At 40.3% G+C, this 16,146-nt stretch overlaps 1 protein-coding gene across 2 annotated transcripts in view; it reads left to right on the top strand.

Annotated features, from left to right (window-relative positions):
* Positions 1-16,146, top strand: part of c21h8orf34 (chromosome 21 C8orf34 homolog) — a 59,451-nt gene that overhangs the window by 19,178 nt on the left and 24,127 nt on the right. For both annotated transcript variants that reach the window (XM_067578464.1, XM_067578462.1), the window contains exon 7: positions 1,252-1,418. In XM_067578464.1, the coding sequence (XP_067434565.1) occupies positions 1,252-1,418 (167 nt within the window). The remainder of the gene's footprint in view (positions 1-1,251; positions 1,419-16,146) is intronic.

The raw sequence follows: 16,146 nt of genomic DNA on the forward strand, positions 1-16,146 counted from the left end.
CAGCAGCCAGCCTAATTTACAGTAGGCAGCAGCCAACCATTAAGCTTAACAAGCAAGCTAGTCTGGCATAAAATAATGTTGTCAATGAAAATGAATGAACTCCAGTAGGCTAGCTAGTTCCCTTGTCAGGCAACTGAAACAAATAAATATGCATTACATGGTTAATAGTCTATGCAATCATATCTCTCCTCTCCTCTCCTCTCCTCTCCTCTCCTCTCCTCTCCTCTCCTCTCCTCTCCTCTCCTCCTGTGTCAGCAGCTCTTCTGCTAGCAGCAATATTCAAGCCGCAAGGGTTTTTGGGGGAGACAGACCCCACCCCACCCCCCACTCACACACCTCCTCCTTCCTCTCCCTTCACACCCTGCACTTAAATCACACTCTACCAGCCATCTTCCTCCTCTTTCCATCCCATCTCTATCTGTAGTTTCCTCTCTGGTTCAGTTAAAGCGGGACAACAAGACTGATAGTTTTAATTTTTATTCGCTGAGAAAGAGTCTGAATTTATTGTTGAACAGGACTCAAAGGTCAACCTGAGTGTAAAAGTGTAGATTTAGATCTAGTTCAGATTGATTTTATTCTTTAAAAACTACAGGATTTGTTCTGATGAGACACAGTTTGACAGTTTGATTAATTCCTTACTGATTGTAAAACTGATCAAAGTTGCTCCAGTTGGTTCCTCCACTCATTGTGTTTGTGTGTGTGTGTGTGTGTGTGTGTGTGTGTGTGTGTGTGTGTGTGTGTGTGTGTGTGTGTGTGTGCTCATACTGCAGAAGCATCATCGCTGTGCTGCTTGCTGATCAATGCGATGACCTAACATGTAATGTGAATTCATGTATTCACGTGGCCCTGGCTTGAAGCATACTTAATGATAATAATAATAATAATAATAATAATAATAATAATAATAATAATAATAGTAATGCATTTTATTAATGGTCACCTTTCAAAGGACATTTTACAAGACACAGCTAAAAACAAGCAGACAAGCAGCGATGTATCAAGACATCATAAAGTCAAACAAAGCAGGGATATATAATAATAAGTTAACACAATAGATAGGTATAAAATCATCATCAGTGCAAAACTCAATGTGGTTGTATCCATTAGAATCAGGATCAGACCGAATATGCCAGTTTGAAAAGGTGCGTTTTGAGATGGGACTCACTATTGATACTTGGATGCTTAATGGAAGTGATGATGAGGTTTCACACTTCATTCATGACTGACTCTTCCTCTGCATTTCTCTTTCAGCCTGAAGATGGAAACAAAGAGCAAGGGGCTTAAGGAGCAGCAGCAGCATCACAAAAAGCTCCTGGCTGCCATGTTGTCCCAGGACTCCTTTGATTCAGTCCACAGCCCTGCCCCCTCTGTTGCAGAGGAAGAGATGGAGGACGAGGACGATGCCATGGAGCTTCTGGGTATGTCACAAGCCTATGTATACACCACCGACCTACATGCACATACATAATGCAATTGCACAGAAAACCTTTTCATGTTGATTCACTGCAGTGTACAGTACAACACACAGTTCACACACATTTTTCATTTGACCTCTGTTAAACATAAAATGCCATTGATCATAATACTGAGCTTCTTCTGACAGGCAGGTGTACGACGCCTTAATGTGTGTATCAGCAGATGCTCGGTTGCTGTGTGAGACCGACACCTGTTTACTTACCAGCTCACACTCACCAGGAACAGCTTGCTGTCATTACCTTGCCTAAGCCATGAAAGCTGACTAATGTCTCATTCACATGGAGACTAGAAAAAAAAAATCTGAGCTGCAACATTTCATGTTTAATGATGAGTCATTCTGTGTGCAGAGCTCATTAGTGTTTTCAGCATCTTCCCTAAGTTTCCATGATAAAATCTGTTCTGATGAGTAGAATCCCACCTTCTTTTTAATGATTTTGAACTACAAGGACAGTACACTACCTGTATGTCTGATGTACCAAACATTTTATTATTTCCATTTTAATTATTGCACTGACTAGATAACTGATCAACCATATTGATATTTACAGTTAAAATTGAAATTCTTTGGTAAAAACAGTTAAAATATCTACAGCATCAAATGACCAGTGTGTAAGATTCAGTGGCATCTAGTGGTGAGGTTGCAGATTGCAACCAACTGAATACCCTCCCCCTCACCCTAAGTGTGTAGGAGAGCCTATACAGGGGCTGTGAAAGTCACGAAAAACATGAAAGGCCCTCTCTCGAGCAGTATTTGGTTTGTCCATTCTGGGCTACTGTAGAAACATGGCGGTGCAACATGGCGGCCTCCATGGAAGGTACCCAGCTCCCTGTGTAGATATAAAGGGCTCACTCTAAGGTAACGAAAACACAATTATTCTTATTTCCATGGGATTATACACTAATGAAAACATACCTATGAATAGTATATTCCATTTCTGCCAAGTCCGTTCTGCTAGATGCCACTAAATCTTACACACTGGACCTTTAACAGATAGGTTCACAATTTTTCAAGTCTGTTTTAAAACAATAGATAGGTGCCCATATGAACATTGGGGGACAAAATCTAGAGTCTGCGTTTTGTGCAAAACACAGTATATTTAAGTTTATCTGAAGTTAATATGAGGCTTCAGCCATCTGAGTTAGTCAAATAAAGTGGATATCTTCCACAGTTATGGTCTTATTAGTATAAAAATTCCCTCTTTGGGTCTCGACGGACAGCGTTTTCCAGTTCAGCTGCAGTGGAAGGATCATAACAAAAAGAGGGAATTTAGCACTAAAGTGACTATAACTTTGAGAGATAGCCACTTGATTTGACTAATTTGGATGGCGGAAGCCTTATATTAGCTCAAATAAGCTATTAAATACATTTCATAGGACAGCAGACTTGAAAAATTGTGAACCCATCCTTTAATTATAAATAACAAGGTTTTTAGGGTTTTCTTAGAAGACACATTGGTGTAGCACCAACTTTCAGCATTGGAAGTGGCAGAAATTCGTCATAGACGAGGTATAGATAGAAAGTCAAAGACTAGAGAGCAATGAGGTCATAAGGCATGTTGAGATAAGGCTTCTTAGCTGGAAAAACAAATGGTTGCTCTTACAGTGCTATTATGATTGCAAGTACTTTCTTTCAACTGTTCTGTGTTCAGATATCTTCTCCGGGAGTTGTGGAAAAGCATGCTGGTAAAAGTGGGAAAGCGCTTTTCCTTTAATAGATAGAGGGGATAGCTAAAACAAAAAAAAAACATTGTAGCTTACATTCAGTCACACCTAAACTCAACCTGTAGATCCAGCCACTACATACTGTGTAGTGGCTGGATGAGCCAGTTTATGTGCTCTACTAAGGAGTCTTAGTAGTAGCTGTTGAAGGAAACTATGCTTCCTGTTTACATAGTCTGGCCAGATGTTCTCATCCAGTGAGTCGAGGTATTCACTCTGACAACTGAAGAATCACAAAGTAGCTCCTTTGATTTACTTTTGGTGTGTTTGAGTGTGTGTTTGTGTGTTTGTGCGTGTTCACATTCCTTCATGAGCTGACTTGAGATGGATGAGTAGGTGACAAAGTGTAAACAAATCTGATGTGAAGTCTTGTTTTGGCTTTATTCAGTGAAGGGTCTGAGAGCTCGTCACCCAGACTGTGCATACGCAGGATGTAATGCCTCACGCCAAAATGAATTTGTTGCCTGAACTGCTTTGTGTGGTAAAGCACTCCTCTTCTTTTCTGCTGAATAGTAATCCTCATACATGCAGGGGCGATGCTCTTGAGTAAAGTAGCTTATCCATGCACTGTAACATACAGTATGCACCTTTCACAGAGGTACACAGCACAGATTATGGAGTGAAAGCATCACTTATGAACTTTATTGCACCTGTAAAACATTATAAGCCAACAGAATCTGCCTCATTGAAAGCTCCATCTAATAAAGTGAAAAGTCATCTTTTGTATAGTCCATAGTTCAGGTTGTCCTTCACTTCCTTCTAGGTTAGCTAACAAATGTCTGCCATACAGTATTTCTTTGAGGAATAACCCACATCCTGCTCTTTGTACTTCTTTGTGTCTATAAGATGGGCCCCAATTATATTCCTTCAGTGTCTCTCCAGTCCCCTCAGAGGTGCTGCTTTGTGGTGACACACAATCTATCTATGTCTTTGCTCTCTGCTCTACTGTCACAGCACTGAGGCACTTCTGCTTGTTAGCAGGATCTTTTCATCAGGGTCATCAAAAGGGTCACATTTCCTGATTGATGTGTGGCAGGGTGGCCTACAGGTTACGCAGACAGGAACCGCAACAAATGCTTGTTTTTGTTCTCTAAGCAACCAATTTCTTTAACATGTTTAGAGTATAAAATATCAAAATGTTAGATAATGACAAATTGCCAAAACCAAATGTGATGTTTTAAAATTGCTTATTTTAACATTATTCTGTGAACAATGGTGATTGCTTTCTCAGTTGACCAACAATTCATTTCATTTGCTAATTGTTTGAGAACAAACAGACCTTCAAACTCTACAAGTTGTTATATTGTCTCTGCGTCAATGCCACTAAGACAAATTCTGCACACCATTTTTTTTTCCTTTTGCTCAGCTCAACACAGTTGTGACCTGGGACAGCAGTATATAATGGTGATAAATACAGCCATAAAGCAGGATGTTGATGGTCTGTGATGGCCCTCCTTGAGCTAGCTCTGAAACCCAGGCATATTCCTCTGGTGGCTTTTACACTACGGTCCAGGGCAGTAATTCAAAGGAAATAACGTAGTCAGGTCATTCCTGATTCTCTGTCAAGGCCTGGTCATGGTGCTCTCCGCAGGGACCACTGCTACCGTGTTGACTGTCACTCCGAATGGCCCACCCCACTACTGCAGACTTGATTAAAGTGATGCTAACATGCAGCATGTGGCGGCCTGGTGGACCTGGAGAAATGAATGACCCTCAGGAGGATCTCTGAGCCTTATTTAGAAATAGGGTCTTGGCACAAATTTTGTGGCTATGACCAAATGCGTACCAAAGATGACTGATCTGTGGCAGAGATCTTGTGATAGCATATTGATCCCTGAAGGAGACATGTATCTTTTTCCTTGCTGCTGTCCACATGAAGGTTAAAACATATGGTCAGCTCCAAGAGTTGGTAGGGATTCAAGGTCTCGCTCAAGGACTCCACAGTGGGATGGGTGCTTTCTGTCAAATTGGTTGTGTGTGTGTTGTGTAGTGTAGCTATAGTTATCATGAGTAAGATTGTTTTTCAAATTCTAAAAATAGCACAGTGTCAATTTACTGTTCCATTTCCAAGCATTTATATCTCTTAATTCTGGTTTACAAAAGTAAATGTGCATCAACAACATGATCAACTGCTATATTGCGCATTGCTACATGCAAGAAGCTCTTATGGTCTCACGTGCAGTGATGCAGCCACTACACTAACAAAGAGAGGCATCTTATCTGTTTTAGCATTTGCTTAGGATGACCTCTAGTGGTGTGAAAGTGGTGTTACATTTGCTGAGTGTGAAATCTGTTGAGAAGCATTGAGCTTGGTCATAAAAGTACTTGGAAAACAAGTGTTTTTACCTCAGATACACTGGCAGAAAAGTGCAAGCGTGCACTTTGCACACCCACACAAATTACTAACAAATGCACATTGATCCCAGCCACTCTAACCATATGTTCATTCACTTTCATATACTTACACATATATCAAATTTTCAAACATCTCTATCTTCACACACATACAAGCAATCATGTACTGTGAAATGCTGATCAAAGACATTCATCCCAGCGGAACATATGTCGCCTCTAGATGCACATCAGTAGTCTCTCCACGTCTTATTGTCAGTTGAGCACAGCTTTGTTCAGCACACCTGCTAATTGGTTGTGAGCCTCCTTGTTGTGCTGATTGCTGCTGCAAATCCACACTATTCAAATGAGAGCAATTGTATTGGTGAGAAATGAAAACGTCCGACAGCGAGGATGTGATCAGTCATGTTTGCATGTCAAGTCCTCCGGAGGAAAAGAAAAGGAGAGCAGAGGAAGGTTCAGGGCTATAGTGAACACTCAACATGCTGCAAAATATCCACTGGGAGGCAGGAAAGGAGCAGTAGAGTGCGCTACTGGGTTACAACAACACTTTCTGTGAGAGAATAGGATGTGTAATAAAAGCAGTCTTAGAAGATACAAAGAAAGTTAACAACTAATTCCCATTTCCATATTGAGCAGAAGGGATTTCCAAACTGGGCGTCTTTTTGCCAACACCTGGATAAGGAGCTTATGAGCAAATAATAAGAACCTCTTGGAATAGCTTACAGTACTGGTAGCCAAACCAAAGACATGGCTAAAGGTGGGTTTGTTTTGTTCAGATTGTCCCAAAGTGAGAAAATAAAATCAACTTAGAGGTTAAGTCTTATTGATTCTCTAGCTGCTCTCAGGGATGGCACCGTGTTTTCCCAGTTGTTTTCATTAGTTCTGCACTTAATATTTACCACAGTCAAAACCATATTGGAAATGAATATGACTCATATGTTCTTGTAAAACCATGGAAAATGTCGAGATTCTAGCTTTCGCCGGGTAGTAAGACCACAATTTTATACTAATCTGAAATAAGAAACAAGCGGAGTTCAGTGTGTGGGGAGAAACACCCTGTTTTTGGCCTTGCAGTGTTATTTTATGGTAAGTAAATGAAACGAGTTGGCCGATTCCCCACTGTAAAGTTACTGTTCTCGTCATCCTTGGTGGAAGTATTCCATTTCACGGACGTACCCTCTGAGTTCTCGAAATCAGCTTTTGTGAAAATGTGTTTAGAATAAATGTGATTGACATACATTGAAACACATATTCTCTAGGGTTTATTAAGGTGTGATGGCAGTTAAATTATAATATGAGTGCTAAGCTTTCATCTTTTTGTACTCCAGTTTTGTAGTCGAGGGGGCTTCCCTATATTTAGACATACTTTCAGACATTACTATCAACTTAGGAACCTTTTGGGAGGGTTGTAGCACACCCCATTTCACATATACATACACACACATTTTTATTGTAGCAGAGGGTAACATCACTCCCTTCCACAAACCCTTTTAGTATGTCTAGTCACTCTTGCATGATTCCTGAAACAGGAGAGGAGGACATTAGAGTAGCACTCTAGTTGATTCACAGTGACAGTGAAGATTTGATGGTTACAGGATGAGGGCATGATAAAGCTATGTCTGATCTTTGATACGTGCAGGATAAAGCAGTGCCTGATGGATGAGTTACAAAGCCTGTGTGTGGCTCTTTTGTTTGAGGATGGTATATCTTCCTTGATCAAGCGATCCATGCAGTATGATACCACAGTTTTTTTGTTTCTTTTTTAGTAAAAAAGAGTAGGCGTGGGAAAGCAAGACAAGCTTTTTTTTTTTTTTTTAACAATCTTTCCATTCTTTACCATCCTGAAATTTAAGTGAAATAACTGCTGTGTTAAGAAGTTATCTGCTACATACAGTCTACTGCAGACGTAAACGTAAGAGTTCTTGCCATATATTTGTCATTTAAGTATTTTATTATTATCTTATTAAGTATTCAGAGTATTTATTTAAGTAAATGTAGAAATAATTGATAGAAATAATTGTGTATCTGCATTCAAATGTACTTTAAGTGCCAAGAGTTACAGAGAGTACACACTATATTATTAGTACAGATGTGTTAATGTAAGCCCTTTTTATGTTGGTTATGGTGGAGCTAATTTTACCTATTTTATATGCTGTTGTGTAATTTTATCTACTGTATTTCAATTAATTATATTAAGTTCAAAGTATTATCAGCAAAATTTACTTAAAGGAGTCAAGTACACATCTTCATTGATACATTATCAGTATGTGTAAGCAGCATTTAAATGTTGCAGCTGGTAAAGCTGGAGCTCATTTTAACTTTTATATAGAGTTGGGTAATTTAATCTATAATGCATCATGCTGTATGAGCTCATCATTGTTTTTTTATTTTTTAAAAGTAATAACTATAGCTGTCAAATAATTTTAGTGCAGTGCAAAGTACAATATTTGCCTCTAAAATGTAGTTAGGTAGATGGATAAAGTAGCATAAAATGGAAGTACCCAAGTAAAGTACTTCGAAATTGTACTTAAGTTCTGTACTTGAGTAAATGTACTTACGTCACCAGTTTTGATATGATGTAACCTGTTGCATGCATGTGTTTCAATGGACTGATTGCAGTGCCAACATGACTAAGAACTGTTTCTTTGTCCTCTGCCTTGGGCCACCATTCAGATTGCTAGTTTCAGCAGACAAGGCACGCACTTCCTGACGCCAGCAGCAGCGGCAACAACACACACCACAGGATACACATACTCCCATCACCACCATTGCCCCCTTCTTCGTTGCCCAAACATCCAAAGACACAACAGTTGCCCTGGAAACAATGTAAACCAACAACAACACAGCAGTATCATTGTGGTCCACTGAGAAAAAAGGAGGAGGTATATGAGAACATACAGTATATGTCAGGGGTGTTAGTTGGTTCAGCACTAAATCTTTCACTTGAAGTGTAAGCTTAAAAGGGTTGGGATCACCTCTGAAGGTTTCGCCGGCCTGATGGTGAAAAGAATGTCCCCAGTAAAAGTCTAACTGCACCCAATTTGACGCCTGTAAAAGTCTCCACGGTGCAGATGGATACGTTAATCGAGAAGCAAATTGCTGTGGTATTACTGGAAGCAATTACCAATAGGCAAGTAGACTGCTGTGATCATATCATAAATCTAGCAAAAGTTATTACACAGAGCATGGTCTAATACCAGCCAGCGTACGTATCTCCGGTGTGCGTAAGCGCCTTAGATGAACTGAGCAGATTATCTGAATGGAAGGGGGCTTAATGGACATAGTGATGCTGTATTGTGGCTACTGTAGCCAGACAGAAGCACGGACGAAGCTAGATGGTAGATAGACGCACAAAGATGATATCTGTGGATAGCGTTATCTAGAAAAACAGATAAAAGACTTGGGTGAATAGATGCATTGTGTTATCATTGGTTAGTCCGCTAAAGCAATGACTAAGTAGATCTTGTGACCCCCAAACAAGTGCTTGTAAAAAAGTGGAAGTAAAAAAAAAAAAAAAAAATCAAGGTAGTTCGCTGTTCTCTGGCTGCTGTGTGCTGCAAGATTAAGATTGAACAGACAAATACACAAGCAAGTTATAGACTTGATGTCATTATGATGTAATTGGTGTGTAATCAGGGGTTAGTGTGTGTGAGGGAATGCTAATGTTGAGCTGCATTTGCTCTTACTGTATGAAGTGATGTGTGTGTTGCTGTATCTTTGTGTTTATCACAAATAATGAAGAAAACAGTGATTCCCAACAGAGAATTAGACATTTTGAACTAATCGAGTGAACATATCATCCCATCAGTCATGTTAACTTCCATTTGTTTTTTTAATAGCCATCAATCTCTAGACTCTTCTTTTATAGGCACATATCTTCTTGATGGATTACTTCATTCTTTTATCTGTGATTAACATTATGCTTTGAACTGTAGATGGCAGCCTTGATCCTGGCAGACAGCTGTATACATTTACTATGCAGTGCATCTCAAAAAATACTTTCCTGAAGATGAAAATATTATTTAAATACAAGTTAAGCAGCAATTTGAAATTCATTTTAAAATTTCCAAAATACAAGACCACTCAAGTCACTGTATCCAAGCACAACGTCTGGCATCGTAATGCATCAATACATCAAGCTCCGCGGTGTCTACAGTGACGTTCTAATCTCTGCAAAATTTGCGGTTAGAAAGCGAGTTAAAAAGAGGTTTGCATCAAGGTCTACGATAAGACTTTCCACAGGCCTCGGAGCTGTGATGTTACCCTGCTCATGTGCGTCCCCATCTGATTTTGATCAAGATTTTTACTGCTGCACTCAGAGATGTGGAGGCTTGGAGCCTAACAGGCATATTTTTAGGCCAGGAGGGCGGGGAGGGTGCCATTGAAAGCCGAGACATAATTATGAAATGTAAGTTGGAATATTGTTTTTATTACAAAGCCAAACAAATGCGTCTCTGCCGCGACTCACATCAAAGATGTCTGTGTGACGACTAACCGCCAAGTGGAGGCTTTGTGCTCGAGGCTTAATGAAACACAAATGCTGGTTGTATGTGTGAGGGCAACAAAAGTGTGAGGTCTGCAAGTGTCACTGTAAGTGTTGGGTTGAGTATGTGCTGAACGCCTTTTTATCTATATGTCTGAGTATGCTGCTCACACATGTGGGTCTCTGTATGTGAGTGAATGCAGCTTTTGAATCTACACCATGAGGAGCAGGGGCATCTGTCACTTACAGGCTATTAATTAGAGCCCAGTGTTATGTGGTGAGACGTCGTCACTGCTCATGAAAGAATGGAAATTCAATTATTTCACTTAGATGAGAAGCAGTAACTCACAGCACTTGATGAAATGCCTTGGATTTGCGGGAGATGATCAAGTGTGTGCATGCGTGTCTCCCCTCTCCACGTGTGGGGTAATGCGTTAAGTGATTCCACCCCATACATCTGTCAACGCATCATCCAAGAAGGTGTATATTAAGTTATTTGTGAAGCGACTGTGCTAATTATGACTTCAACTCTGTTTTTAGTCCCATGAAGAGCAGCACAGAGCCAGTCAGACGGTCGCTATCTAAACAACATTAAATTACATGGAAACTTGGAGAGAGCGGCACACAAACACTTTATCTGCATGCTCTGTTCTGCTCCTTTCTGGCTTTGCTGTGAGTGAGTGATTGCGGCACGGAATTCCTCATCGCTCAGGCCTTTTGTTGGGATTGCATCGCTCGAATAGTTTCCGTTTCCCCACCCCCCATTGCAGACCCATTTTTATTTATCTGCCATGTCTCATCGTTAGACAGTGGGAGCACGCATGGCTGCCCTGGTGCCCAGGGAGTGGAAATGTGACGGGCTGACAAACGGGCGAGTGTGGACAGACGTTTGTTGTGTCTAGACAGAGGCCTGGGAGGCTGTCATGGTCTCAGGGTAAACTGGTCTCAGGGGAGACACACTGTAAACTTATCATGGTGGTATTGTGTGGGAGGCATGCTGGGCTCTATTGTGAACCCGGAGAGTATGCACTCATTCATACGTGTTTGACTAAGTAGACATGGAAAAGAAAAAAGACACTAAGAGGCTGTTTACACTTGTTTTTAAAGGAGCAGTGTGTAGGATTTAGCGGCATCTAGCGGTGAGGTTGCAGATTGCAACCAACTGAATACCCATCGCCCCCCCCCCCTCTCTTTCAAGCATATAGGAGAACCTACAGTGGCTGCGAAACTTGCGAAAAACGTGAAAGGCCCTCTCTAGAGCCAGTGTTTGGTTTGCCCGTTCTGGGCTACTGTAGAACAAAACGATTCTTATTTTCAGGTGATTATATACTAATTAAAACATACTTATGAATATTCCATATCTGCCAACAGATACCCCTAAATTTTACACACTGGTCCTTTAAAATGCATTTCGGTGATCTGAACACAAGTTGACAGCTGAGACACATCGCACCTGTGTCTATCATGTGTCTCTAAGGTGTCCAACTGACCATTGTGTTCAGATTTCATTACTGCCAACATCACTTCCGCTGGAAGGTCAGAGAGCCCTTCGCACAGTTGTTATGTCAGGCTGTCACCAGACAAGTGCCAGATTTGTTTTGCACGTGCTAGCTAAGAAAACAAAAATGTTTCAAGAAGTAATATACATGTACAAGCTAGTCCAACTGTCATATTTTCCTGTTACGTCCTTGTCGGGGACACATCAGGATGCAATAGTGTTTACACTACCAAACATAAATGCATCCCAGACCACTTCGGCAAGTGGTTTAAGTGATTGGATCACAATGCGCCTTGGTGGTCGTTTACGCTCGTATTTGTCCATTTGTGATCTGATCACCAAGGAGGCATTTTAAAACTAAGTGTAAACGAAGTGGAATAGTCTGTACACATATATTAATTATTGAAACATTTTTGTTTTCTTAGTTAGCCCGTGTGAAACAAATCTGGCGTTTGTCTAGCGGCAGACTGACATAATAACTGTGCATGGGGCCATTTGACCTTCTAGCCGAAGTGACATAGGCAGTAACGACATTTGAACACAATTGGTCAGCTGGACACCTTGGAGACACAGATATGATAAACACTGGTATGAACGGCTGTCCCCTTGTGTTCACTGATGTGCATTTTAAAACCAAGTGTAAACAGCCTCTTATATTCACCTACCTAGCTACAGATTTGGGAATTTGGGTTAGCGTGGGCTAAATTTGTTTGAAAAGTCAAAATGGAAAAAAAAAGTTATTTTGGGGGGACATTTAATGTCTTTTATTAGATAGCAACAGAAGATAAATGACAGGAAATAATGGAGAGAGAAAGAATCAACAAGTGTCCCCAGCCAGACTCAAATTGAGGATGTTGCAGTTTACGGTCAACATCTTAGCCTCTAAGCCACAGGGGGACTCAAAAAGTGAGTTGTTTTTTTTTTTTACATGTCTAGGTTACATTGCATTACATTTAACTGACATATAGTCAATTAAATTGTACTGAAACAACCATTGTATATACAGTAACTTAGCCATGTAAAAAATGTTGGTTGGTTGCCAGTTTACCTGCAAACCAATGAATCCATACTCACTAATTAAAATCATACTGAGGGTAAGCTGTTCATACACACATTTACACTTCAAAATGGCTGTTTCTGTTTGTTTGATACCACAAACTCATTTTCTTGACTAATAGGAAACTATTTCTGTGGTCATATTCAGGCCTCTAGTCATCAGGCCACAGTGTTAGCATATGTTAGGATGGTGGTGTGCGTGTAAAAGCAGTCATTTACAATGCTAACACCCAAACCCCAAACCCTGAAGCACAGATTCATCACTTTAGCACTTCAAAATGTACACAGACCTTCCTCAGATACAGCGTGGTGTCAACACTGAAATATGTCACCTCTCCTTCCCCGGTAGAGTTTGATTGAGCCTTGTGGAGGGCTGATATGACTGAGATTCAGACTGCTGCTGCACAGATGACGGGCTGTGCACTCTTAAAGCCCATGTCTGGCGAGACAAGAGGATTTTGAGCTTCCAAAAAAAAAGCCATTTCAGCCTTTTGAACCCCACATTTATCTAAGCAAAGTTGTCTCTCTTCCTGGCTGTCTGGTTTCAGTCCTACAATTTTATACTTTCACACCTGGGAGATACCCAGGGCCAAAATGCAAGAAAAAAAATGCACTGAGCAGCTACATGACAGTTGGGGACTTAAGGATAGTGTTTAGAGGCACTTTTATAGTAGTTGGAACCTTTCTTTTTTCACTCAGTAACAGCACAGCTCTCAGCTCTCCTTTTATCAAGCCAAAATGACCCTCAGCAGGAGCCCACTAGAGAAACTGTTGCAAGTGCGGAACAACTTGCTTTAGCACAAAATGTGACTGCTAAATGTCACAACTTCTGTTGCATTTCATTCAGGCACAGTGTAATCTGTTTTCTGTATAGGATGTACACTCTGGACAAAAGCCTTTGCTTACCCCAATGGCCTTTGAGCTACTGAGAGTATCTTTCTTCTCTTTCAGACACTGAGGTCTTTCTATCCGTCTTTGTGTCATTTTTATCTTGACCAGAAGGAAATAAGTCTAAAAGACAAAGCCGGAGTTGAGGTGACAAGCAGCTGTGTACACTGAGACCATGTTCTCTTTCTGGGTCAGAGCCGGTCGCTGTTATTCTTTTGTTATTTCATGAAAGCTGCAGCCTCACAAGTGAATGTTTCCAAGTGTCAAGTAATGATTTGTATCACAGGCTGTGACCCAAAGCAAATCTGGCATGTCACATTAGTCAATTGCAAAAAAAAGGGAAAATGGTTAGAAAGGGAAGAAGTGGGAATGGACAAAGAGAAAAGAGGAAAAGGTGAAGGCCTAAACTTGAGCAGTTCCCAAGACCAGTAAATTGCCCAAATCGCTGGTGGCTCCTTCTGTCCCCACCCCCTCTAATGCATACCGTGATGAATAGGACATTTAATATTGCCTTGCTTAAGGGTATTACTGGAATCTATCTGTCCCTCTCAAAACATTAACTCATTCTCAGACGGTGTGGATGCAATGTGAGTGACAATGTCAGCGATCAGTTCGTCATACCTTTCAGACTTTATTATAGATAATGAGTTTATTGATTTAGATCCTTTTTATAGGCACTTAGAATGATTGAAAATAAATTCTTCATTTAAAAGACAGGAAGATTTTTTTCGAACATTCTTTTAAATGGCCTCCTTTCAAAGACCACTTTACTCAAATTAGGAATTAATCTATTATATTTTCTATTACACAGAAGTTTTGTTGGCCCTCTACATGTAAACAAACCTGCCTTTTGAAAAGGTATTTTGACATTCACACCCCCAACCTTTAGTAAATTGAAGATAGATATATACACTTATTTATATATTCTTTTTAAATGATTTGCATGTGTTAGATATATTGTGTATATTTAGATGTCTTTTTTTGTGTGGTGTTACCCTAGTGGAGCTATGTTTTCTATCTATGTGCTCTTTTCTGTTAACAACACAGTAAAAAGTGTTAAAAATGAAAGAAAAAAGAAAACACTGAATGCAATGCATCAATATTTTGCTTGTACAAATGTGGTTTTATTAAAGAATTGTGAAAAAAAAAAAAATCAAGATTCAATTATGCAAACCAGCTGAACTAAGCATAGTCATTTGTTAGAGTCATATGTTAATGGATTAGATTGAACCACTGCATTTAGGTGTCTCATCAGAATGATTTCCTCACACCCAAAGGAGACAGGAGGTAGGTGAGATTTTCTGGCTTTGCGCCATGCTGATGGATGGAGGGAGAGCATTCTCATGAGCAAGTGTCATCCAATCTAATCCAGGTGATTAGTCATGCATTCTCTTCTTTCAAGGTGTGAGGCCCATTTTTTCTCCCCCAAACCAGGCTCCAGGTAATGTGATCTTAAAGTGAAAAGTATCAATGTTGGTTTCAAATGTCTAGACATACACATGCAGACAGGCACGTACAGCACTGTATGTACAAGAGCTAACAATGGCAGCGAGAAGCGAGAATATACCGTATATCTTGAAAGAGGACCCCCCCCACCCCTCCCCGCCCACCCTTTGTTGGCACAGCTCCTAAATTCTTCTTGTGTGATGGGAAGAATGGGACAAATATTGTTATGGTGACCGGTCAAAATGTTGTGTGTGATTCAACATGTGTTTAAAAAAAGCTTGAACAGCACACTTAAAAACGTAAGAGTCCAGACACCCACTCGCTATTCATTCTCATAACATGGAAAGTACTGCAATATGTTTTATCTCTCGAGGATGCATTCAAAACCAAAATGGTCTGGCTGATTCAGAGTCTCCCCTTTGATCTTCGGTTATATTTAACAAACCGTTTCAACTTTCTGCTTCGCAGCAGAAAACATTGACTTCATATTATTCTACTTCAGTGCTGTTCTTTCATAAATCTTGTTATTGCTGTGATTTATGCTTTATTCCTCCCATTATAGTAGTCCTGCGTCTATTAAAGAGACATGCATCGAGCACCGTGTCTCGATGCTGATAATTCAGCACCATGATATGAAAGCTGATGATCCTGTTTAGTCTTGAATGACAGCCAAACTTCAAACTTTCCCATATGGAGAGTATTTTTTCTCAAAGCAGAGCACAGCTGCCTTTTGAGATAAAGCAGATATTTTAAGAGAAGACAGACAAAAATAAAGTTTATTTAAATGAACAGAAGAAAAACAAAGTGGAAATAGAGATGGAAAAAATTTCTTCATGTCATTACCTCTGCACCTGTTAACTTTGTGTTTATGTAAGCATATGTTGACATGTGGCTGGTAGCGTGGCAGAGAAAAACAGAGTAAGAGGTTAGGATGAACAATACTGGCGTGTCTGATACATATGGACTTCCTTAGAGAGTCAGAGGGAAGAGGGTCTCTGTGTGTGTGCTCGGAGGGTTTTTTGCTCTTGAGGACACGGAGAGATCAGACGAAACCCAACTTTACCGCTCATTTTTCCTCGTCGACTTCATTGTTCTTTGTCCCCTCTGCCCTCAGCTCGTTACCCTTCCTGTTTATATGCTACCATGATGCGTTGCTGTCATCAGGTCTTCGACGTTGCACATAACAAAGAGTTGTATGTATTTTTAAAGCTTCTAAATCTGTATG

Source organism: Thunnus thynnus, chromosome 21 (genome assembly GCF_963924715.1).
Source record: "Thunnus thynnus chromosome 21, fThuThy2.1, whole genome shotgun sequence".
Lineage (NCBI taxonomy): Eukaryota > Metazoa > Chordata > Actinopteri > Scombriformes > Scombridae > Thunnus > Thunnus thynnus.